Raw genomic sequence first — 22,694 nt, forward strand, 5'->3', positions numbered from 1 at the left:
GATACTATTCATATATAAGTTCAATATTATACATAACTGAAGTTAAAAGCAAACATGCTGGTTACTCATGAACCATCTTCTCCTCTTTGCTGCTTCCAGGCTGTAGAACCACTTTCTCTACCTTTTGTACCTGTCAATGTAGTCGTCGATGTATCTTTCGATGGCTTTGTCTTCTCCAATGATAATCGCTCTTGTTCATCTCGGCACGCCAGAGCGTATATTTGATCATCATTGAAATCTTTTCTCAATGTCTTAGTTAGGTAAGTACACATAAAATTCAGTTCGTTCTCAGATATGGCATTACGAGGTAGGTTATTTTGTAGGATATATCTGCCACTAACATCTGCTACAATGTCATTACTGAAAGCCAAAACATAACTCATCTTCTTGTTCCAATTCTTCGAGTAAATATGAGGCTCATCAAAACTTTGTTCGCAGCAATCTAAATGAACCCATCTTTTTAAATTGGGTGAATAGTACTCGCACCATACATGATCCTCTTTGTTCCAAATATATCTTGCGTTTAACCCGAACGATTTCAAAATCAAGGTGAACACATTACACCATTCTCCACACCTTCCTGTTCTTGTCTGAAGTAACTTTATCGGATCATTATAACGCGGAAATCTTGTGATATCACCAGTAAGGGTGCAGCGGTATACTTCGACGTTCCCACATTGATATTTGGCTTCCTCACTGTTTGCTCTATCTGTACCCACCCATTCGAGATGTTCGTCAGTGCCACATTTGGAACAATTAGGTTTGTTACACCATGAGAAGAAATCTCTTTTGAAGTACCTGAGAAGCTCTTTCACCAAATAGTCCTGATATTCAATATCCGAAGCATTATTATCTTGAACAGCTTTGTCAACGTTGCTGTATATTAAATCAAGATCTAATATATCTAATACTACGGAGTACCATGCGTCATTCTCATACCTGAAACATAATGATTTATAAAGACCAAATATCTGTCGAGCAAAACCGTTTTGCTGTATAAGAGAGTTGAAACGTTTCTCTTCCTCGGAGGAGCCATTAGTCCCCCTCCATTGGGACAGAATCTTGGAACGGTATAGTTCTAGGAATCTCTTAGAAACAGACGATAAAGTCTCCTGAAAGTCAGTCATTATTACTTTCTCAATAGATATTATCGATCAGGCAGTGATGCACCAGTGCTTACCTTAAAATCACAATCCTCATGTATTGTTCTGTATGTGTCAAAATACTTTTTTAACATGGCGACATGTAATTCCCTGATTGAACCTTTAAAATTCAAATTCATCATGAAGTTCAAGACAAGAAGGCAACGATTTTATGATTGCTCATTGGAATAGAGAGGATGTCCAACAACTTTCCTTCAATTTATGGCTACCAAGTTGTATTACACTAAATGTCAATAGGATACCAATCATTGGATTTAATTTAGTAACTGGAGACCAGAATTTGGATATCATTCACACTTTTAGAACTGAAGTTGAAGATCAGCATGGGTTCTTCAGATTCAAACCACGATCGAAATACAATATGCGAAAACAAACGTGTTGCTTACATATTATTCGGACTGTCCAACCTCATATTTTTAGTGGGATTGGCTAGCATGGTTTTGTGCTGGAATAGGCCAGAGTACTTTTATTACTGTTCCGTTGTCCTGCTGCTACCTGTCACACTATGGCTGTGGTCCGTTATCTCTTGGTCTGCTTCCCAATACTTTGCATACGGGAAATATAGGATGGTGTAATTATCTGTGATCATATTATCATTATATGGAGCACTATTTACAAGATAAAGTCCATTGAATGGGAACTTTATATACCTATTTACAAAGGAATGCCTTATTCTTATTTGTGTAACCGCAGTTGTATTATCATATGCATTCAATGACATAGCATTTTTGTTTACCAACCCTCAACAAAAGCACCCTTTCATCTATCAAAAACGGGCTAAAGTTTGTGGTGTCATCCACTACTTTGTTCTTATTTGGTCCTAGATAGATGGATCCTTGTTTGATTCTCCTCCTGGACTCAGTCTTTGAACAATCGATCAATTGACACACAATATCAGACAATGGCGTATTGATCGGTATCTTGTTCAAAATTCTATTCTCATCGAAGACTCTGATCAGTTCAGCTGCCTTAACGTTTTCAAAACCTGAACCACCAAATAAAATTCGCGATACAAACTCTGCATCGTCACCTTTACCAATTCCATGAATCAGATCCACAACTTCTTTAGCTAACCTTTTTTGAGCGTATCTTTCATTTGGCGATAGTGCGTGTTGAGCCATGATGTCTTCAATTAATTCCAACGGTAACAGAGTAAAGATCTTCAATTGCTTTGCCACATCTGCATCAGTAGTATTCACGAAGAACTGATACATATCATAGGAGGTATTGATTTCAGGGTCAATGAATACTGCATTACCCGCCGATTTACCGAATTTTTCTCCAGTGGAGGTCGTCAATAAGGGCACCGTTAAACCAAAAGCTGGACGAGTCTTCACATGCTGGGGAGAAATTCTGTTGATAAGATCGATACCCGCTGTAATATTACCCCATTGATCGTTACCACCAACTTGGATGGACACTTGTTCATTTGAGTACAAATGGTAGAAATCGTATGCTTGTAAGATCTGATACGTGAATTCGTTGAAACCAATACCATCTTGACTTTGCAATCTCGAAGAAACGGAATCACGACTCAACATGTTCTGTATACGAATATGTTTACCGTAAGTAGCAAGGAAATCTAACATCTTAACATCCTGCCACCACGAAATATTGTTTAGATAGGTGACCTTACCTGGTGCATCTCTTTCCTTAATCCTAGACTCGTAGTATTTCAATCCATTCGTGAAAAATGTCTTGTACTGTTCCACAATCCTTTCAATGTTCCCTTGTCTCTTTGCTTCAGCGATAACATCCCTCTCAGTTTTCCTCCCACTTGGGTCACCAACTTTGCCGGTGGCCCCACCAATTAACGAAACGACGTCATGCCCTCTCACATAAAAGTTCAAAAGAACCATTAAGGGCAGTAAATTACCCAAATGCAAAGATTTCGCAGTGGGATCTGCTCCACAATATAGTTTGATCTTATCACCATTACTCAGTTTCTCAGACAATAACTTCTCCGGCTGTGAAACCTGCTGAACCAACCCTCTCTCTCGAAGAACCTGCAATACATCGCATTTCGTTGCCAAATTTCTCACAAGCAACCTCCCAAATATCATTGCAACTTCGAAGCTTTCAAAGCAGAAAGATCAACTGTTAGTATATATTAAAAAAGATAAAGCTTTAACAACCTACTACGGCCAATGGCGCTGTCCAAGACTGACCTTTAGGCAGTTTTCTCGTCTGAACTTCAAAGTCACATCAAATCGGACTCGAATCGAAATTTTCGAAGTTTTCAAACTAGAAAAAAGAATCAAATTACTGTACCAAATGTATGAACGACCAACTCCACAAAACGTAACGGAATTAACCAGGGTCTCGCTCTCTTTCCAGACATCCAAGACTAACGCGCGCACAGATAACACGAACCACGACTTGAACCAGAAATGCCACCACCACCAAAAGTTTACGGCCAACAACAACAACCTTCGAACTGGGAAAAGTTCAAGATGGGTTTGATGATGGGTACTACCGTTGGTGTTTGTACTGGCATCTTATTCGGTGGTGTTGCCATTGTTACACAAGGCCCAGGTCCAAACGGGTTTGTGAGAACCTTAGGGCAGTACATCGCTGGTTCTGCTGCCACTTTTGGCCTATTTATGAGTATCGGTTCTGTCATTAGAAGTGATGGAACTTCCGACAACTCCCACAACAATGGTTTCTACCATAGTAAGATGGCCGAATTGCAACAGAGATCAAGATTTGAAGTATGGAAAGCTAAACAAACTTATGGTTTGTACAAGGATTAAGCGTTTTTACCCAGCAATTGTACATGGGTCAGAGGCAGCGGTACCTACTAATCTTTTCGTATCTACTCTATTTCTGTCCTCTCGGTATATTTTTAAGTAAAATGAATATTGTAAATAGGAATTTAAGATGATCAATTTTTCGAGAGGAGCTGATGAAGTAAAGAACCTGGGGAGATTACAGTACACACGTAGGGATCACAAAGGCATACTGCGAGCTTCAGAATTTGTTTCCATTGCAGTTAGTGAACGGTGTAAACACACACTTTGGTATATTCGTACCGTTTTTTCTATTTGGAAGAAGTTGACATAGATAGTAGAACAATAATGTTCAGACCGTTGGTGAAAAGAGTCGTAACTCGCCGTTTTCTAGCGGCTGCTAATAACAGTAATGCCCATATAGAGATCAGGACTCTAGAAGATCTTGCCAAGCTTCAATCACTCGATAACGTGGATCCTAAGTTAATTAGTAAGTTAATCAATGACAAGACTAACGAGCTTAATATTAAGAACGAACTACAGATGTTGAAACAGTTACAGGCAGAAGAACAGAAGACACAGGAGACTTCTCTCAAGAAGTTTGTTAGGCCAGCATGGATCTTTCTACTAATGGGTTCTATCGTATATCTTTCTTGTCATTATGTATGGTGGAAATTAGATTACGAGGAAAAAGAACTCGAATATACGCATAAAGTGCACCAGTTGGAAAGCGAACTAGCTGCATTGAACGAAGCACACAATTCTTCGGTATCTTCAGATAAAAATTCTAAAAGGTCAAGCAGGAAGTGGTATAAATTTTGGTAAATTGACGCTAGGGATGATCCTCTATTGAATCATCTAGAGATTGTCATTTTTTCTCCCAGTATTATATATGTATATATCTTCTGTACGGACGTAGCTACACAGCTTAATCAATTAAAGGACGAAATGGAATATTCAGTACGCGCACACATTAGGCATTAAAATAGTTATTCTTTTCTCAATCGAAAGTGTTACTCTTTACTAGCGTACACGGGCCCACTTCATTTCTCGGAATGGAGTATACAAGATAATTACCATCTTCTCCACAAATATGTATAGTGTTTGTAGTATCCTTCGGGAAGCCAATGCGATATTTCGCATTTTCAGGTATCTTAATATATGCTACGTGTCGCTGTTGGCTTTGTGTAGGAATCTTCGATACAATAATTTTCCCAAAACGGTTCGCAAGACCTTTCGATATGTATTGTAGCCCATTGATACTGCTAGATAAAGAATGAGAACTTTGTTGCAAAGTGTCATCTTCATTCGCGTCAGCTTCGGTAGTTGTCACCGGCAAGGCAAAGATATGGATAGTGTCCGATTCCCCAACACATGCTAGTAGCGTATTATCATGATTGAACTTCATTTCACTTATTCGACTTGGCCTTGAGCCTCTTCTGAATTCGTTAACAAGGATAGGTTCGTCATTTTCAGTGTCAATAGTTTTGAATACCCTTATGATTGTACCCTTCTCAGAGGCAGTTGCCATTAGCATACCGTCAGGAGAACACGCGATACATACTATATTACTTTGATGCACAGCGGGTAATACGTTGATCTGTATGCATTTCAGCGCATCAAATACAACGATATCATTCAATGGAGCATTCTCTTTGTCTGATTTTGAATACGATGAGTAACATAAGATACTATTATTGTCAGTGCTTAATGATACTCTCACACCAATATCACCAACAGCCTCACTATTTCTGAACTTGCTTGTGCTTTTCAGTTTCTCTCCTCTAACGTCGATGGTTCGTAACAGTTTCATGCATGAAATATCATAAACAAATATCTGGTCACTTTTCAATACAACACATATGATTTTTCTATTCATTATGACATCCATAATCTCGTGTGGGAACGTAAGTTCACATATCGTAGCCTTCCGTTTAGTGTTTACTATCTTTAATTTCTTCCTCTTTGATGCGCCAATGGTTTTATCTACAACGGCTATCAAGCTAGTAGAAAACAACATCTCAACTAGAAAATCTAGCTCTTCGTCATTTGAAGTTGATTTCTCCAATTCGAAACACTTACCAAATGGATCACAGTTGTAAATGGTAACCCCTTTATTAGACGAGATCACAGAGAAACACGTCGCATCTTGATTAAATCCTAATAGCTTCAATGCCATCCTAATTAAACCGATTTATCCCTTGTACCAAAAGCTCATTCAACAGCTACCTTATCAGTTAATACTCCAACTGCGTTTCCGCAATATTCATCGATGACGTGAACGTGTACTTTGACTTTTGGATATCAAGTAAATATATACCTTTTGTGCCTCACCCTCGTGAAATGGTGTCATAAACGTTTGATATTGCATATCAGCTTTTAACTTTATTCAAATTCTCTATATAAAGCATTAACATAGTAAATTAAGAGCTTCCACTAAGTATATGAAGAAACGTGAAATTGCTGAAAAAGAGGAATCACGTGCACGGTGTTCCTTAAGATAAGTGACACGGCTTCGTATGTGGTTTTAGAAATCTAAGTTCGTGGTATGAGATTGTTGATGTTCATCTTGAGGTGGACGTGCCTTCTGCATTGATGAGTCTTTATTTTTTTTATTGGAATCATCTTCGTCTTCCACTGGGATACCCCATTCTTCTATCTCAAATCTCTTTCTTCCATTCTTGAACGCCCATTCAGACTTGGAAACGTGCATTTCACCTCGTTCACTGAACACCGGAAGTTTCTTGATATGTACTAAACCGTGTTGAATCTTATTTGGTTGGGATTTGTATGCTCTTTCCAAAAACTGAAGCATCTCCTGGCCGAATGGTTCAAGGACGATTACACCGTCGAAGAGTTGTTCAATCTGAGCCGTGAAAAGTGGTTGGTTGTGATAGAGACTGGTTGAGATTGTAGAGAGCATCACACATCTTTCCTTATATTTCTTCAATAGAGATCTGAGTCCGTGTAGTAACGGAATTAATTCATGGAGTTGTGTCATCTTGGGTGGGTATAGAGCTGGATGCAAGAGATTTGGCAATAAAATTCTTATCAGCTTCGAATTATGTCTCTTGATTATCGATTCCATTTGGGAAAGAACAGATGCTGCGGGCAGTAATGGGGAAATGAACGAAATTTCGTTCGATGTTGGAGCTGGAATTAGGGTGGACGTAATGTCAAATTGATGGTTATAATCGGGATAAGTTTCACTTTGGTCAACTTCACGAGAAGATTCTGATTTTGCAGAATCGTCGTTCATGCCATACCTCCATGCGATTTTTAGGTCCTTGTTTCTCTGTGCCGATGTATTCGATTTTGATTGGGACTCTAAAAGATTTGAGACAGTGACCTTGGACTGTTCCTGTGCTATCTTTGACTTTTTGATATCCTTTCTGGAACCTTTGTACACGCCAGGTAGCTCTTTGGTTAGGTGGTGGTTTAAAGATAATACGATCAAATGTGTATTACCATCTTTAAAACCATGCGATCCTTCGATACGGTTATGTACAATACCTTGTGATGCATACACTTTGGTTAAAATGGAATTAAAGTCGGTCGTAGATTCTTCTTCTATCAAAAGAGAGCAACCCAAAGGGAACCCTGAGTGACCCATTAGTTTATCCAAGTCTGTACACCCCGTGGATGTTGTTTGTTGTGATGTAGCAGGAGAAGGCCGTATCCCAGGATGAACTGCACTGAAGCCAGATGAGGCCTCCGCTTGCGGGATGGCCTGCGCGGTACGTCCCGAAATATGTAGACCTTTCAAATCTCGATGAACATTTCCAATATTTGGAACCACACGTCCAGGTGCTGCACCACCCATCGGTCCTCTACTTATTGCACCAGATGGTCTTTGTGCATTGTTTCTTGATGGCATATCTCTTGGAATCATCCCACCTGGAACAATGTTTCTCCTAGCAGCATTCCCGTCGCTCAAAACTTCACCTCTTTTCCTGAATGACATATTGTTTATAGAGCAATGACCAGCAAGTGTTGTTACCCCTACCTGATACTTGAATACTCTAAGCTCGTTGTCTAACACTGGCGATGAGTTGTCTCTTATTATTATGCTTTCATTTTTTGAATATTTCAATCTTTTCAGAATATTGAAAAGAAACAAATCATATGGATAGAAGCATCAAACGATAAAGATGTCTGCGATGTTATGCGAAAACAAAAGCAAACTCCAAACTAACACTCAACCAGACTATTTGAGACTAGAAAATTGCCCTATAATAGGACAATGCTTTCAGACACCTGTTTTTGAGTTGCGTTAAGACTGTTAAACGATAGTAATTCCTTTAGAATAACTGTTTCAAAGTAAAGGTATACGAACGGGAATATACTGCGGTTATGTACAGGATACGTACCGGCAATCTAGTGCAAAGGTTGAATCTGGCAAGAAATTATACTCAAAAAAGTACGAAACAAACTAGAAGGACCGGACTGAAAATTCTCTTGTACTTTTCGATACCGTACACCGGCTATGCATTATATGTATTCGGCAGCACAAACTATGAAATTACGAGAAGAGAGCGGCAGCTTGCCGACAAAGATGATCTAGAATTCAAGAGCACTCTTGTGAAATACTCTCCGTTCCAGGTTTTGGGACGGTTCGAAAACCCTTTCAATGAATACAGAATTCAAACTGTATTTGAGTTCTTTTTCAATCGAGTCGTTGAAGTGTTCCAAAGAAATAGAGGTGGTCTACCGAGATCGAAAGAGCAAATGGACGAGTTGATGCCTATTCATAAACCGACATGGGTAACCAAGGGAGTTTTGGATAACTCTCATAATGAAATTGAAGTCGAGATTAAACCATTTTCTTCAGACGAAAAAGAAGTGAACACCGAACCTGTCAAACGGTTATATTGCACATGGCTAGGTCAATCATGCAGCGTGATTATATTGGATAAATTGAAGATACTTACGGATCCAATGTTTTCGAAACATTTAATACATCCCACCTTTGGCCCACAACGAATCACTGATATGCCAGCGAAAATCGAAGATGTACCGACGCCAGACTTGATTTTGGTTTCTCACAACCATCCAGATCATTTAGACGAAAAAAGTCTTAAATTTTGGGGTGATGATCATCCACAGAAACCAATGTGGATTGTTCCAAAAGGATTAGCTTCTTATATGATAATGAACAATGTTTCCAATTTCACGGAGTTGTCATGGTGGGAAACTTGCCATGTGAAGATAAAAGGTGCGCAAGAAGATACCATTTACCAAATATCCTCCACGCCGGCAATGCATTGGTCAGGAAGATCTGTGTTAGATGCGAATAGGTCATTATGGTGTTCGTTCATAGTACATAAGGGTAACAAACCGGTGTTATTCCATGCGGGAGACACTGGTTTTGTGCATGATTTATACAAAAGAATCGTTAAAAAATATGGGAGCGGCGTACGGCTAGCTTTGCTCCCCTGTGGTCAATATTGCCCCGAATGGCATCAAAGGCCTCGACATATAAACCCAGCAGAAGTCATCAAGATCATGAATGATTTGGATGCGCAAACTGCTCTTGGTATCCACTGGGGAACATTTCTTCTGAGTGGGGAGTACTTTAGAGAACCTAAAGAGAAACTAGAGTTCTTATCTGAGTTTAACGAATTAAAAGATAGATGCTTTTGTCCCGAGTTGGGTGAGACTTTAGATTTCTCAAATAATGTAGAATAAATAATGAATAGGCACCGAAATATCTTTCAAAAAGACTGTTCACTCAGTATCTATCTTAGAAATAAAATCTTGGTACACTTCATCGTTTACTTTGAAAGTGTGGTGGCCTATATGTGGGAAAGATTTATCATGAACTTCTTGAACGTACTGAGACAAAGCAGAAACAGCGTCCTTCTTAAAATCTGCGAACATTTTAACAAATTTCGGTTTATGTCCGGGAAGCATCCCAAGAACGTCAGATTGCACCAACACCTGGCCACTAGTATCTGGGCCTGCACCGATACCAATGGTGGGAATGTGTAATTTGTCCGTGATGACAGAAGATATCTTATGCGGAATACATTCCAATACAATACCGAAACATCCGATCTGTTGCAAAGTTTGACTAACGTTGTACAACGCCACAGCATCAGTGCTCTGTTGACCACCCTGGGCCTTGTACCCGCCTAGTGAATGGACTCTTTGTGGAGTCAATCCTATATGCCCTATCACTGATATACCACGTCTAACCAACTCTTTGATATATTCTAGCGAGTAATCATCTTGAGACAATCCACACTCTACTTTCACGGCTTGCACTTTGGGATTCAAATGTAACAACTGGAACGCGTTACCGATCCCATCAGAAATTGATCTTTCAAAGGATCCGAAGGGCATATCGACAACGACAAATGCAGGACCTGGAGCGCGACAAACAGCACCAACATGATATTGAAATTCGTCAAGAGAAAGCTGAGTAGTTGATTCATACCCTAAAGAACACATAGCGACGGAGTCACCTACTAAAATCATATCTGAGTTGGCATTCTGTGCCCAGCTTGCTGTTATATAGTCATACGCAGTAACCATCGAAATGGGGTTTCTACGATGGTATTTTGCCATAATATCCTTAACGGTAAGCTGATGAACAGCTTTGGCGGTTGCTGCAACCGCCGAGCTGTTCTGCAGCGAGTACCATCTCCTGCCTATACACCGAATCATACCGTTGCTCCACATCTCGGCTCATCTCAACTCATCTCATCTTAGACACGTTCACCTATTTGACAAATTCTGAAATCTTCAATTTCACATACTTAAGACAAGGAAAAAATGCGTCAAAAGTTTTCTTTTTCTTTTTTTCACTTGCCTCCCATAGCACCTCAGCAAAAGAACATACTTCCGGTTATCAGTAGCGTCGGCTGAAAACTAAGGTTTGGTCAAGCGTCAACGAGCTTGTAAGTGCCCCCATAGTCTAGCAAGTCGGGATAAGCACGAGGTATTTTTTCCGGCTCATGTTGACGCCGGAATATATCCCACAGTAGAGTGGACTTTAACACTGTCTGTATTGTAATACTAGCTTTCCCTTCCTACGCTGGTAGGAGTACGAAACAGCCACTCTTTTCCGTTAAGCGAATACTTTATTCTCTTGGTTGCCAGGAACTGAATGTAGCCGGTTTCCTATTTGTTCCGATACCCACGCTTTATGCAAGTAAAGGCTACAAATGGAGGTGGGGCAGTACACAAACCCCCACCATACAAAGACTCCGAGCCCAGAAACCCCCACAGAATCAAGAGAATACAAACAACATATCGCACTATATTCGCCTATCCCAAGACCAACGGGTTTATCGTGATTTATATTGTAAAGCCAAAAAGGTTTAGATTTTGTTTTTTTTACCCAGATTTCGGATAAACCTGCATGATTTATAAGAGCCGTTTCTTGTTAACGCGCATAGAGTCCGCAAAAAAAGAAAGAGAACAAGAAAGGACCCGTAATAGGTCTTCTGGACAGTTGACTAAGCGTTTTCTTAACTATAACTTCGCACTTGGCTTCTCATAGAACTGGAAATTTGTAGCTTTACTTCTGTGTGTTTGTGTCTTTATTGTTTCTGGTTGCGATCCTCGAATTAACACGCACCTATCTAGTTTTTGATAAAAGCCCCAACTTATGTATACAGAGTTAATCTACGATGGAGCCCTCATTTTTCCTACTTCCGTTCCTTTACTGTGTATGCATTACAATTTATCCACCATTCTCGATAGTTTTAAACCCGTTCTTTGTGTTGTCTTTAGACATGTGGCATAAATGCCGTTTTTCGGACCTAGTTTGTACTGGCATTCCAGTATACCTTATATTGACTACCATTTAGATCTTTTTTTTTTTTCATGCCTTCTCTATCTCTCCGAGGTTCCTTTACAATGTAGTGTAGATTATGTCACTACACAAGTATTCGGAGGACCTTCTTTTTCTAAGATAGTTTATTGAGTTGACAGATTACACAATCCAACAAGAACAGATAATCCGTGAGAAAATAATAGCGTAGAAGAGACGGAATAGTATCTAAGTCCCTAGAAATCTCTTTCTTGTTACTACAAAGGAGGTTATTGTTACCTCGGCTGGAGATAAGTGTGTACGGCACCTTACAGAGCTCTGTACGTATGAGTAAGGGATTCGAGAAAGATAGATCAATTTTGTAGTTGATTTTTGAGGTAATTTATTTCGGTTTATTATCGATTGCTAGTTGTTAATCTTTTCTTACCGGTTTTCGTCTGTTGAAGCACTCTATTATTAGCTGGAGTATTCCATATGTTCCCGTAGCCTACATCAAAAGGGAGTTTCGTTGCTTTGCTGCGACGTCAAAAAGTTCACCTCGATTTAAAGTGCCTATATATATATATATATATATATATATGTGCATCGCTCTTTGTCAAGGTGCGATGACTTGAGGAATTAAACATTAAATAAGAGTGGTTCCCTTATTCAGGAAAAGATTCAAAAAGGAAGTACACCTTTTCCCAAGCATACTTGACAGAACTTAACATGTTTTTATCTTTGAGACCTTCATTGAGTGTTTCTCGTTTGGCTGTTGTTAGAAGAGCTTACTCTTCTCCGGCTTCTAAAAAGCAAATCAACGATGGATTAGTACCATTGCCTCATAAGGAAGTCATCGATATGGCTTTTGATTTACATTTACCTGAAAGATCAGTTATTGGTAAATTGCCATACCATAGCCCGGAACCAATCATCTTTTTCCATGGGTTGCTAGGTTCCAAGCGTAATTATAAACATGATTGCAAGAAATTGGCCACCGCTTTACAAACACCAGTTTACACTGTCGACGTGAGAAATCACGGTTCCTCCGAACATGCTCTTCCTTTTAATTACGGTACTTTGGTCAACGATTTGGTTCATTTCATTCACCAACATAAGCTGGGTAAAGTTAATATCATTGGTTATTCGTTGGGCGCTAAGGTCGGTATGTTGGCATGTTTGAAACATCCAGAACTTTTCAGTGCTGCCTGTATCATCGATAACGCTCCAGAGCCACAACCACACATTAAGGCTTTCCTTTCCACGTTGATCAAATCATGTGTGAAATTGTTAGATCAAGGTAAAGTTAGAGTTGACGATAAACTGTGGAGACACAAGGCTTCTGAATCATTGAAACGTTATCTACCTAACGCTGGTGTTAGAAACTATGTCTTGAATAATATCGTCCATAACCCAAGAGTTGTTGAATACAGATCTCCCGTAATCAATTACGATGATGGCTTAATTCATTTCAAAAACCCAGTGAGACATATGTTGGATTGTGGTGTGAAAGATGTAGCTGACTGGCCTACAGAAGAGGTAAAGGATAAAAAATTCTTAGGCCCAGTTAACTTCATTAGAGCTACCAAATCTGCATTCATCAACCCAGATAGTTTGAAAGCAATTAATAGCTTTTTCCCATTCAACAACATACATGAAATCAATGCCACTCATTTTGTGTTAAATGAACGTCCACAGGAATACTTGAGAGCTGTTATCGATTTCTTCAAAGTCACTAGATATCAATTGGAAAACAAGAGAAACAAGGACCCCAACAACTATATGCAAACCCAAAACTCCATCTCAAACTCGGATACGATGGGCCAAAGTTTGTGAAGAACCCTTTAATATTTTAACCATAAACTTCTTTTACAAATATTTCAATCTGTCATATTTTTCATTCTCTTCTAATCAAACCATTCTCAAATACGCAGGACGTATATTTGGTAAATGTTCGAAAACAATTCCAAATATCCACTTATAAACCCTTTAAGTTAGTCTAGTGCTTGAATTATTGCTATTTCAGAAACCTTCGCAAAATTATACATATACTTATGTCTACAGAAATTTTTCGTTTTATGTGTAATCAAACTATATACTAACCTTTGATCTGTTTATCTGACACGCGACAGTTTCCTTTTGTAATTTTCCCTACTACTAACATCACATCAAAGAATTCCCCGTAGAGAATAACAAAAAGAACTCCGAAAAAATGAAACTGAATTAGGTACCTACTGTATTTAAACGATCTCAAGTAGTTCCAAATCGATACTAGACGATTAGAATTTATCATTCCCGTTTACAAGATGTGAATCATTGAATCATTGGATATATATTCGTTAAAAATGTTGTTGTGTTTTAGAGTCTACAGTTTATCAACAACCACGGCATTTTACCATCAATAGTTATGTCAAACCAAACAGGTGAACAGTGGACACCATTCATACTGAGCACAATGGTAGCAGATACTATATCTTCAATGATAATAACAGACCTTGACGATGATGTATTGACTGTAATAGATCCTTTTCAAGATTTTTTATCTGATTTTTTTGGCGACGACAGAGATATTGACGAAAGAATTGAAGGTGAAACTGTAATCGATGATGATAGCATTACAGATTTCGACTCGACCTCAGTTTGGAGTAGTAGCAGAAGCAGTAACGATTCTGAATATACTCATACATCTAATACCCGTCCTTACACAAGGGGAGAAATACAAACATATGGGGACTCTTATGGTAGTACCAACATTTTTTCATCGATACCAAACTTTATTTCGCTTAGCCATACTGGCACACTTTCCAATATATACTGGTACCCTACACAGTCAGTAAGTTCAATTCAGGATGGGATATATGATAGTGACGAAGGTGTTGATGTTAACAGCAGTGATCACGATGGTGATATTTTAGAACGGCCCAGCACCCCGTATGAATACGTATACGATGTCAGGGACCCATCCAACAGGGCAGCTCACTTTTCTTCGATTTTGGACATGAATATTTTCAATGCACACAATGATACCAAGGATGGTTAATAATCAAGGTTCGTGGATATCATAAGTGGTCTGCATTTAGTATTTACATTTTAATATATACCGCAAAATATATACCAAAGTGAAGAGTGCGTTGTTGTTGCCATAACTAATCATTTCGATACAATGTTGTATTCATCCAAAGTTGAAGCCGGGACTGTGCTTGGGCTGCCAACAACTTTGTCAACACCGCTGATGCTTTTTGGGAAAGCAATTACATCTCTAATGCTTTCACTGCCACAGAGCATTGCGCACATTCTGTCAAAACCAATGGCGAATCCAGCATGAGGAGGTGTTCCCATCTTGAAAGCATTTAACAAATGACCGAAAAGGTCCTCAGGGTTTTTGATATTCAATATTTCATGGAAAATGTAGTTTTGCAATTCAGGATCATGGATTCTGGTAGAACCACCACCTAACTCAACACCATTAACGACAAGATCATAATGTTCACCATGGCATGACAATGGATCGCTTTCAAGTTTATTATAGTCTCTCAAGTTAACCATAGTAAATGGATGATGGGTAGAAGAAAATGCATTTTCAGTGTACACTGGATAGTGACTGCCTTTTTCCGCGGTTTCCTCAACTGGGGCAAATAAGGGGAAATCGACAACCCATGCAGCTACCGAAGCATCAGTCTTACGGAAAAGTTCTTTTCCTCTTTTCGACTGCGTTATTAGTTGACGGGCTCTACCTAGTGGAGTAGGATTTTCAAAAAGCCTTCTACTAGGTTCTCTGGTGGAGCCGATAATAATGTCACCTTTCCTTAAATTAAGGAACTTCGTTATCAATTTTGGATTCTCAAAAGCAGCAATTGGCAAGAATTTAGTGAACCATGAGGTACCTAATTCATCTGATTCAATTGGAACGACAATGGGAGCTCTATAGTTGTAATTATCCTTGTTAGACAAATAACTCCAGTCTCTGTGAAATTCCTCAACGGTTTCAAAAGCTTTGCGTAAAACTATGACCTCAAATACTGGAAATTCCTTATTCGTGTATCCGTAAGCTTTGAATTCAGAAAGATCCATAAGTTTCAAGTCCGGATACCTAAGGTCTGGTTTGTCAATACCGTATTGAGTCATAACCTGCTGGTACGTTAAATTTATGATCTTTTCTGTACCTGAGACTGGGATGATCTTACCTGTCCTATCCAATGTATGAAGGTCAGTGCCACTAGCGTGGAGCTTATTCCATGTACTTGTAATTACTTTTTCAACTACCTCTCTAACATCTTTCCCAGAAGAAAATGCCATTTCTAAATCGACTTGGGTGAATTCTGGTTGCCTATCGCTTCTAAGATCCTCGTCTCGGAAACAACGTGCAACTTGAAAGTAACGATTAACACCACTGGCAATGAGTAGTTGTTTGTATTGCTGTGGACTTTGTGGCAAAGCATAGAATGATGCCTCGCCGTCAATTTTGCCTCTTGTTGGCACTAAAAATTCACGCGCTCCTTCTGGGGTTGATTTGAACAATAACGGAGTTTCAACTTCAGTAAAATTTAGGGAATCTAATACGGTTCTTACGTTCTTGGATGCTTCGTATCGTAACTTTAAATTATTCTGGTATTTTGGCAATCTTAGCTGTAAATATCTGTACTCCGGAGGGAACGCTCCATCATCTGCCTTAAGGTCCTGTAGTTGAGATGGCTTTTTATTGGCTTGATTCAACTTCTGTAATTCGATAATCTTTAGCTCGTATTCGATATTGACTGTTGACTGCTGTGTCTGCTTTTTTTCGGACAACTCTCCGATGATTTGAACCACATCTTCTACTTGACTCTCCTTCAAAAAAGATTGCGAATCAACAAGTTGTATCTTCTCCCCGTTAGGATCTCTTAATGTACCAAAGATCAAGTTCTTACCTACTTTCTTCGGTTTTGCATCAATCCATCCATTCAATACAACTTTGTTAGGCTTCTGTTGCAAGATGCTCTGAATTGTGGATGTCTCCGACGAGAATTTGAACTTATCCCTAACTGTTTCAAAAGCAGGCAACTTTCCCAACCGTTTACTAACAGTGCTAAAATTTCTTATCCTCAACATTAATACAAAAACTTCAAGGAAACAGTACCAGCGGACTCACAAGCCTTACTTACTCAGTTACTTGCTCAACGTAGATGTCCTTGTTCTGCAAAACCCAGTTGATCTGCTTTATCAGCGTTTTGTCCGAATTTTTATGTTTCGCTTTCTCATTGATATTTTTCAGCTACTAATTTGTTTCCATAAGTAGTGCCAATCCGAACTGAAATTGAAGAGAATGTGACTAATATTGTTACATTTGATATTTATCATTATCTAAGGCCGTATATGCAGGGATTCATCAGTGTACTCGGAACAAATTACATTCGCCGTTTAGTGAAAGGGTTGCAACCTTGTCATAGGAAGCCGAAATTGATATTAGCGGTGAATTTCGATGTTTCTCGTCGATTTTTTGTACCAAATTCTTTGAATAAACATTCCAGACGCACATTGATCCCGAATCATTTCCGCTGATGACTAGTGGATCCTTGCCTTGTGGGTAAATTAGTTCAAGTCCACAGTTATATTTTAATTTCGCTTTCGTTTCTTGATGAGGCCATAGAAAAGTTCGTACGACTGTTCCTCTCGTGTACTCCCATAGTTTGACTACGTTATCTAGAGATTTTACCAGCAGAAACTTTCCATTTCTACTAAATTTCACGGTAGAGATAGGAACAACACCATCCTCTGCGATCCAATCCTTGTCATACGTCAATGTTTTCAAACAATGACCTGATTCTGTATCGAAGATTCGAATCAATCCATCGTAAGAACCGGAGCTCAAAATGCTAGAGTCAAATTTGGGGATATCAATAGAAACAACAGCATCAGAATGAGCAGACATTGTCTTTAATGCTGTACCACTTAACACATGCCATTCCTTAATGCTTTCGTCCATCGATGAGGAGCAGAGTATGTTTCCCTTATTATTATAACAAATGGATATTACAGGCGCAGTATGTCCCATCAACCTACGGATCCGACCATAAATGATGTGGGTGATTTCTACAGTGAAATCTTCGGACCCGCTAGCTATACATTTGGAATCAGGAGACCAGCAGAGGCAATTGATACATTCCTTATGTGTTGTAGTCAACTTCATCATTTTCGATGATGAAATCTCATATACTAGCATGTCAGTGTTCTGACATATTGCGATCAATTCACCATCTGGTGAGATCTGACAAGAAGTACTGATTTTTCCTGATGCAGGAAGTACCTGTTTATCAAATTGAAGCATCCTTAGGGTTAGCGTGAGATCAGACACCGAGTCTAAATCACACATGAAGGCACATCTCTTCAAGAATTCTTAGTATTTTAGTATTTTTAAATGAGAATTTGAATTGGCGATTTCAGTTAGATGAGGAAAATGTGTCAGCGGGAACAATACAGGATGAAATAGCCTCAATAGGCCTTCTACGGAATTGACAATACGCTAGTTGATGGGCATTGAACCTGTAAGATAACCCTAGTAATTTACAGTGCTAGGCTACAGTGATGTATTAAACATGGAAAGAACAAAACCCGCACACCACACACTAAACACACTCATTCTCTTTCTATTGCCATAAAATAAGTTAAAAGTGGAAATCATTCCAAATAGTTTAAGCATTTATGGACATACAAACCACAGGGAAATAACTTTATAACAGACAGTAGAGTAATTCATAGGGTCTAACACACTGAATACAGTAGACAGTAACTAAATCCCAGGTAAACATAATACTGTCATAAGAACCATATCCAAGAATGCCAATGAATATCGTTCCAAGTCCAGATTTCAAGTCTGCTGTTGCCACCGATAAGGGTTGCGAGCACCAATCGAATGCAGTAGCAAGTTTACCAGATGTATTCCGTGAACAAGTCGGTGCCCGCCCTCTGAACACTCAACTTAATGACAGACATCCATTAGAGTCGCGTGTACGCAACTGGGACGAGACCCAGCACAAAAGGCAATTGGAACAATATAGACAGATTTTCGGTGTTGCCGAACCAATGAAGAGGGTCATGGAACTGAAACTAGTACAAAACACAGACTTCAATCCTCTAAATCAATCCAACTTGCATAAGGATGTTTTAATGAACAAAGAAGCGTCCATTGACTGGGAGGACGTTTATCCAACTTCCGATTTCGCAAGTGGAATGATGGTAGCAGACGATGTACACACCAAGATAGAAAAGAGAATGGGGATTTAAACAATTCTTATGTTTCTATGTTTCTTCATTTCATAGTTCCATCTCACTGCAAACTACACAATTCTGTAAACGTCCATCGTATGTATTTTAATTTAGTCCCATAAGAAGTTTTCACATTCGACTATATACGAATTGATACTGTTTCTAAGTGGTAACACGCCAATTTCAATAAAAAAAAAGCAAAATGGGTATCTACCCTTGCAAAAAGGTAAGATATGAATGTAACATGCCATTTGCATCTACACCGTCTTGTTTCTCATAACTTACCCCTAAGCTTAATCAGTCTGGTGGTTTTCATAAACTGTGTGATATGGCTGGCACTGTAAAAAAAACTTGAGATCTAAAATGAAAGCTCAAAGAGAAATAGAAGAAAAAATTTATCCCCCAGAACAAACCTGTCACAACGAAGAAAGTGGACTCTTAGATTTTAGAAAAGTAAATCACACAGCCGCTTCCTTCGGTGACCTAGCTACTGAAAGGTATCACAGTATACAACGCAATTCAATTACCCATTAGTTTTTGTGTTCCGTGTGATATTTCCCGTGTGAACTCTGTAAGCTGATTTTTTACTTTCGCTTTGTTCAATATTATCAAAGTGGTAAGCAGTTTTTGATTGACCAACCGATTTTGCACTCTCTCTGTTTTCCTACAAGCATCATTTCTTTCCTTAGCAATGGACTACCAACAATCTCATCAAGTCGACTACATTAGTACTGTCAATTCAGTAAATTCGCAGTTGCAGGACTTTGGTATAGGATCCACTATTGGTAGTGCCAATCCTATCAGCGGGTCGTCAACTCCGTTAGGTGGTGTACCGCAAATACACAGGTCAGTTTCTCTGATGGATACTTTGGGAATACAAAGAACTCAATCTCCATTCCATAACGCTCCTGGGAATGATTCTCCAAGCATTTTTTCTCAGCAGACTTCTATTCATTGGAACATGAATTCCGGGATCAATACTGGCGGTGGGGAGATACCGTTCAACGCTGCTGGGCCTGGAAATGGGATGGCAGCAGGGACCGGGACTGGTGATATTCATACTCCAATATCCCGTCCACCTGGCATTATTACGAACGTGCAGCAAACTTCGTGGCAGTACTTGGACCATTCAAATCAAGTTCAAGGGCCTTTCGATTCTGAAATAATGGATCAATGGTATAATGCTGGGTTTTTCAACGAATCTTTGCATTTAATGCCTATGAATAGTGATGATCCCTTTCATTTTTCTGGTCGCTTTATCATGTTCAATGATTTATTATCAAAGACCGGGATCATCAATCCATTCCATGCGTTTGATATGATTTGTTTCAACCATGCACTCGCTTCTGCTGCTGCGCCATCAAATAATATGATGAACTTTGGCCAAAAGGGGAGTAGCACTTCCCTGATGCAGCAGCATGTATTGGGCCAATCGCAGGCCCATCCTGCCAATCTGTCTCAAAGACAACCCAAGCCATTCGATCTTCCTGCATCTAATACTACGATAAGCTCTTCGTCCACTACTCCAGTGCCAGTATTACAGAATATGATATCTAAAGGGTTGCACTTCGACAATAATACCTATGCGAATATTGACAGGAACTTCCAATCTCCAGATTTATCCCATTCTCAAATTTTGCAGTTGAAAAATGAGGACGGCTCTTACTACCAGAACACTACAGTTTCCGTACCGTTTTCCAAACACGTACAGGCAGTTGATTCTTTTGAATTGCCATTAGAATCTGTAAGTGATAAAAGCACTGGTTCCTTCGCAGCTAAATCGGATACGTACCAATTAGCACCGCAAACATATCAAACTACACAACCAATTCGATCAGTTGATGCAACTTCCATTAAAGACCAATATCAACCGACCAATGCTCAAACGGAGGCTTCCAACTCCACTGCCAACGATATATTACAGCAGAATATCCCGGCGAAGGAACCCTCCACTGATCCTACTACAAACTCTGTATCGGTCGAAAAGTCAAAAGAAGCGCCCGTAAAGGCTAAGACGGAGAAGAAGTTCAACGCTGATGTCATCCAACAATTGATTTTGGAGGAAGAACTCGAACGTAAGAAAAAGGAAGAGAAAAAGAAGAAGAAGGAACAAAAACCCAAGAATATCGAGGAGAACAGCAAAGTTAACAACCGCACGACTAGTTCTCAATCGAAATCAGATGAAAAGAAGGAAGCCTCACCATGGAGTGCTACTCCTAAGCCTGCTGTTCAAACCAAGAGCTTATCTGATATTCAGAGAAGAGATGCTGAAGAGAAGAGAAAACGAGAAGCCGAACGTGAGAGAAAAGAACGTGAAGCAGCGTTGAAACTTCAACATGCCCTTTTGGCAGAGGAACAAAAGACAAAGTTCAATGTTTCCTCCGTAGCGAGCTGGGCAAATCCAGTTGGAACGAAAGCTCCTGCTAAAGCCCCTGTTAAAACTACTTCACGATCCACTCCAGAACCATCCGCGGATAGTATCAAATATATCGAAGAGCAACGTAGAATCTTGGAAGAAATACAAAACTCTCAAAACAAGTCATCTGCGTCACCTAGCTCCGATTCTTGGTCTACAATTGCTAAAAAGAAGACAAGTTTGGACTCTCCAAGACCAGCCCCTCAGATTAACAACTCATTTTTGAACCCTGGCAACACCAAGAAGAAAATTTTGCACGGCTCTTCAATTTCCATCCCAACTCTGAAAAAGGGTGTTACCTCTTCTCCAATCAATTATTCAGGTAATCAATCCACTTCTGCAAGGAGGCAATTTTTGAGCTGGTGTAGATCTCAAATGAAACTAGCACCTGGTGTTAAAGTGGATTCTGTTTTAGAGATGTTACTCTCTTTACCACCAAGCATGGATTCCAAGGAAATCATCTCTGATACTATCTACGCTAACAGTTCAGTGATGGAAGGTCGTTCCTTTGCATCAGAATTTATTAAAAGACGTATTGAATGCGAGAAATCATTGAATGATCCTTTAACATGGTCAGAAGCTCTTGCTCTTCCACAGGGAAGCGCTGATGATTGGGAATTCCAAGTTGTGAGTAAGAAAAAAGGTAAAAGGAACTAGTCTCTAAAACGTATGGGGTCAGTAGCATCTAGCATTATATTGTTTTTTGTATAGTGTACATAATCTCTAGCAAATACCCAGAGAGAAAACTCAACTGTATCTACGTGGTATCATTACTGAATTAGTTTACCGTTGTCATCCAACTTCAATTGGTATAGTTTTTGGAAAATGTTCTTTCTATCTAAAATGGAATCGTAACGTCTTTGTAAAGCTTGGTTGAAACAGATTTCTCTACATAGATTCACAAATGCTTGGGGCCAATCTGGTTGTAATCTTTCTGCTTCTTCGATGCAACTTTTCAATTCAAGATCAACCAATTTCATTTCGTTTTGGTACCTTTGCCAATACTTATCATCAACGGACCCATTCTTATACAAGATCTCAATTTGAACGGCGACCTCTCTTAATTTAATGGTACGTCTTACAGCTTCTGCACCACGGTTCAACAGAGCAGCTTTAACCACCTTAGGGTGAAGTTGTTCTGTTTCAGCTAATTCTGCAATTGCAAAATATAAATCACGGGCTTCATGTTCATCAAAAATGCTTGGTAATTCAGCTAGTTTCTTGACTTGACTCCTCCTATACTTGGATGCAAAGATCATTAAAGATATTACCAAGATCGAAACATAAACTAACGGTGTGTAAACGCTGACCACCTTGATTTCAGGCTTCTCTTGCCCTTCGAAAAAAGTCTCGTTGAAATGCGTTCCGTTATCTGACATTTTTGT

At 39.3% G+C, this 22,694-nt stretch overlaps 16 protein-coding genes across 16 annotated transcripts; 8 read left to right on the forward strand and 8 right to left on the reverse strand.

Annotated features, from left to right (window-relative positions):
- Positions 1-65: 65 nt before the first annotated feature.
- PNG1 (peptide-N4-(N-acetyl-beta-glucosaminyl)asparagine amidase) lies at positions 66-1,127 on the reverse strand (the record flags this gene model as incomplete). Its single annotated transcript, XM_455043.1, has 1 exon — positions 66-1,127. One exon carries the CDS (start codon positions 1,125-1,127, stop codon positions 66-68), a length of 1,062 nt encoding a protein of 353 aa, XP_455043.1.
- A 187-nt stretch (positions 1,128-1,314) lies between these two features.
- On the forward strand, positions 1,315-1,596 carry KLLA0_E24245g (uncharacterized protein; the record flags this gene model as incomplete). The annotated part of the gene is made up of 1 exon (XM_002999374.1): positions 1,315-1,596. The coding sequence occupies one exon, from the start codon at positions 1,315-1,317 to the stop codon at positions 1,594-1,596; it is 282 nt and encodes a 93-aa protein (XP_002999420.1).
- A 268-nt stretch (positions 1,597-1,864) lies between these two features.
- On the reverse strand, positions 1,865-3,226 carry MSY1 (tyrosine--tRNA ligase MSY1; the record flags this gene model as incomplete). Its single annotated transcript, XM_455044.1, has 1 exon — positions 1,865-3,226. The coding sequence occupies one exon, from the start codon at positions 3,224-3,226 to the stop codon at positions 1,865-1,867; it is 1,362 nt and encodes a 453-aa protein (XP_455044.1).
- Positions 3,227-3,553: 327 nt separating this feature from the next.
- MGR2 (Mgr2p) lies at positions 3,554-3,916 on the forward strand (the record flags this gene model as incomplete). The annotated part of the gene is made up of 1 exon (XM_455045.1): positions 3,554-3,916. One exon carries the CDS (start codon positions 3,554-3,556, stop codon positions 3,914-3,916), a length of 363 nt encoding a protein of 120 aa, XP_455045.1.
- Positions 3,917-4,240: 324 nt separating this feature from the next.
- INA17 (Ina17p) lies at positions 4,241-4,717 on the forward strand (the record flags this gene model as incomplete). The annotated part of the gene is made up of 1 exon (XM_455046.1): positions 4,241-4,717. The coding sequence occupies one exon, from the start codon at positions 4,241-4,243 to the stop codon at positions 4,715-4,717; it is 477 nt and encodes a 158-aa protein (XP_455046.1).
- Positions 4,718-4,892: 175 nt separating this feature from the next.
- On the reverse strand, positions 4,893-6,071 carry ATG21 (Atg21p; the record flags this gene model as incomplete). The annotated part of the gene is made up of 1 exon (XM_455047.1): positions 4,893-6,071. The coding sequence occupies one exon, from the start codon at positions 6,069-6,071 to the stop codon at positions 4,893-4,895; it is 1,179 nt and encodes a 392-aa protein (XP_455047.1).
- Positions 6,072-6,419: 348 nt separating this feature from the next.
- On the reverse strand, positions 6,420-7,856 carry ELP4 (Elongator subunit ELP4; the record flags this gene model as incomplete). The annotated part of the gene is made up of 1 exon (XM_455048.1): positions 6,420-7,856. One exon carries the CDS (start codon positions 7,854-7,856, stop codon positions 6,420-6,422), a length of 1,437 nt encoding a protein of 478 aa, XP_455048.1.
- Positions 7,857-8,245: 389 nt separating this feature from the next.
- FMP30 (N-acetylphosphatidylethanolamine-hydrolyzing phospholipase D) lies at positions 8,246-9,580 on the forward strand (the record flags this gene model as incomplete). The annotated part of the gene is made up of 1 exon (XM_455049.1): positions 8,246-9,580. The coding sequence occupies one exon, from the start codon at positions 8,246-8,248 to the stop codon at positions 9,578-9,580; it is 1,335 nt and encodes a 444-aa protein (XP_455049.1).
- A 39-nt stretch (positions 9,581-9,619) lies between these two features.
- Positions 9,620-10,576, reverse strand: ECM31 (3-methyl-2-oxobutanoate hydroxymethyltransferase; the record flags this gene model as incomplete). Its single annotated transcript, XM_455050.1, has 1 exon — positions 9,620-10,576. The coding sequence occupies one exon, from the start codon at positions 10,574-10,576 to the stop codon at positions 9,620-9,622; it is 957 nt and encodes a 318-aa protein (XP_455050.1).
- A 1,804-nt stretch (positions 10,577-12,380) lies between these two features.
- KLLA0_E24421g (alpha/beta fold hydrolase) lies at positions 12,381-13,487 on the forward strand (the record flags this gene model as incomplete). Its single annotated transcript, XM_455051.1, has 1 exon — positions 12,381-13,487. The coding sequence occupies one exon, from the start codon at positions 12,381-12,383 to the stop codon at positions 13,485-13,487; it is 1,107 nt and encodes a 368-aa protein (XP_455051.1).
- Positions 13,488-14,058: 571 nt separating this feature from the next.
- KLLA0_E24443g (uncharacterized protein) lies at positions 14,059-14,691 on the forward strand (the record flags this gene model as incomplete). Its single annotated transcript, XM_455052.1, has 1 exon — positions 14,059-14,691. The coding sequence occupies one exon, from the start codon at positions 14,059-14,061 to the stop codon at positions 14,689-14,691; it is 633 nt and encodes a 210-aa protein (XP_455052.1).
- Positions 14,692-14,801: 110 nt separating this feature from the next.
- On the reverse strand, positions 14,802-16,739 carry MSD1 (aspartate--tRNA ligase MSD1; the record flags this gene model as incomplete). Its single annotated transcript, XM_455053.1, has 1 exon — positions 14,802-16,739. The coding sequence occupies one exon, from the start codon at positions 16,737-16,739 to the stop codon at positions 14,802-14,804; it is 1,938 nt and encodes a 645-aa protein (XP_455053.1).
- A 277-nt stretch (positions 16,740-17,016) lies between these two features.
- Positions 17,017-18,000, reverse strand: SWD3 (Swd3p; the record flags this gene model as incomplete). Its single annotated transcript, XM_455054.1, has 1 exon — positions 17,017-18,000. The coding sequence occupies one exon, from the start codon at positions 17,998-18,000 to the stop codon at positions 17,017-17,019; it is 984 nt and encodes a 327-aa protein (XP_455054.1).
- A 464-nt stretch (positions 18,001-18,464) lies between these two features.
- UMP1 (Ump1p) lies at positions 18,465-18,911 on the forward strand (the record flags this gene model as incomplete). The annotated part of the gene is made up of 1 exon (XM_455055.1): positions 18,465-18,911. One exon carries the CDS (start codon positions 18,465-18,467, stop codon positions 18,909-18,911), a length of 447 nt encoding a protein of 148 aa, XP_455055.1.
- Positions 18,912-19,584: 673 nt separating this feature from the next.
- On the forward strand, positions 19,585-21,966 carry SMY2 (Smy2p; the record flags this gene model as incomplete). The annotated part of the gene is made up of 1 exon (XM_455056.1): positions 19,585-21,966. The coding sequence occupies one exon, from the start codon at positions 19,585-19,587 to the stop codon at positions 21,964-21,966; it is 2,382 nt and encodes a 793-aa protein (XP_455056.1).
- A 113-nt stretch (positions 21,967-22,079) lies between these two features.
- Positions 22,080-22,688, reverse strand: SEC66 (Sec63 complex subunit SEC66; the record flags this gene model as incomplete). Its single annotated transcript, XM_455057.1, has 1 exon — positions 22,080-22,688. One exon carries the CDS (start codon positions 22,686-22,688, stop codon positions 22,080-22,082), a length of 609 nt encoding a protein of 202 aa, XP_455057.1.
- Positions 22,689-22,694: the final 6 nt, after the last annotated feature.

This window comes from Kluyveromyces lactis, assembly GCF_000002515.2.
Source record: "Kluyveromyces lactis strain NRRL Y-1140 chromosome E complete sequence".
NCBI classification, from domain to species: Eukaryota; Fungi; Ascomycota; class Saccharomycetes; order Saccharomycetales; family Saccharomycetaceae; genus Kluyveromyces; species Kluyveromyces lactis.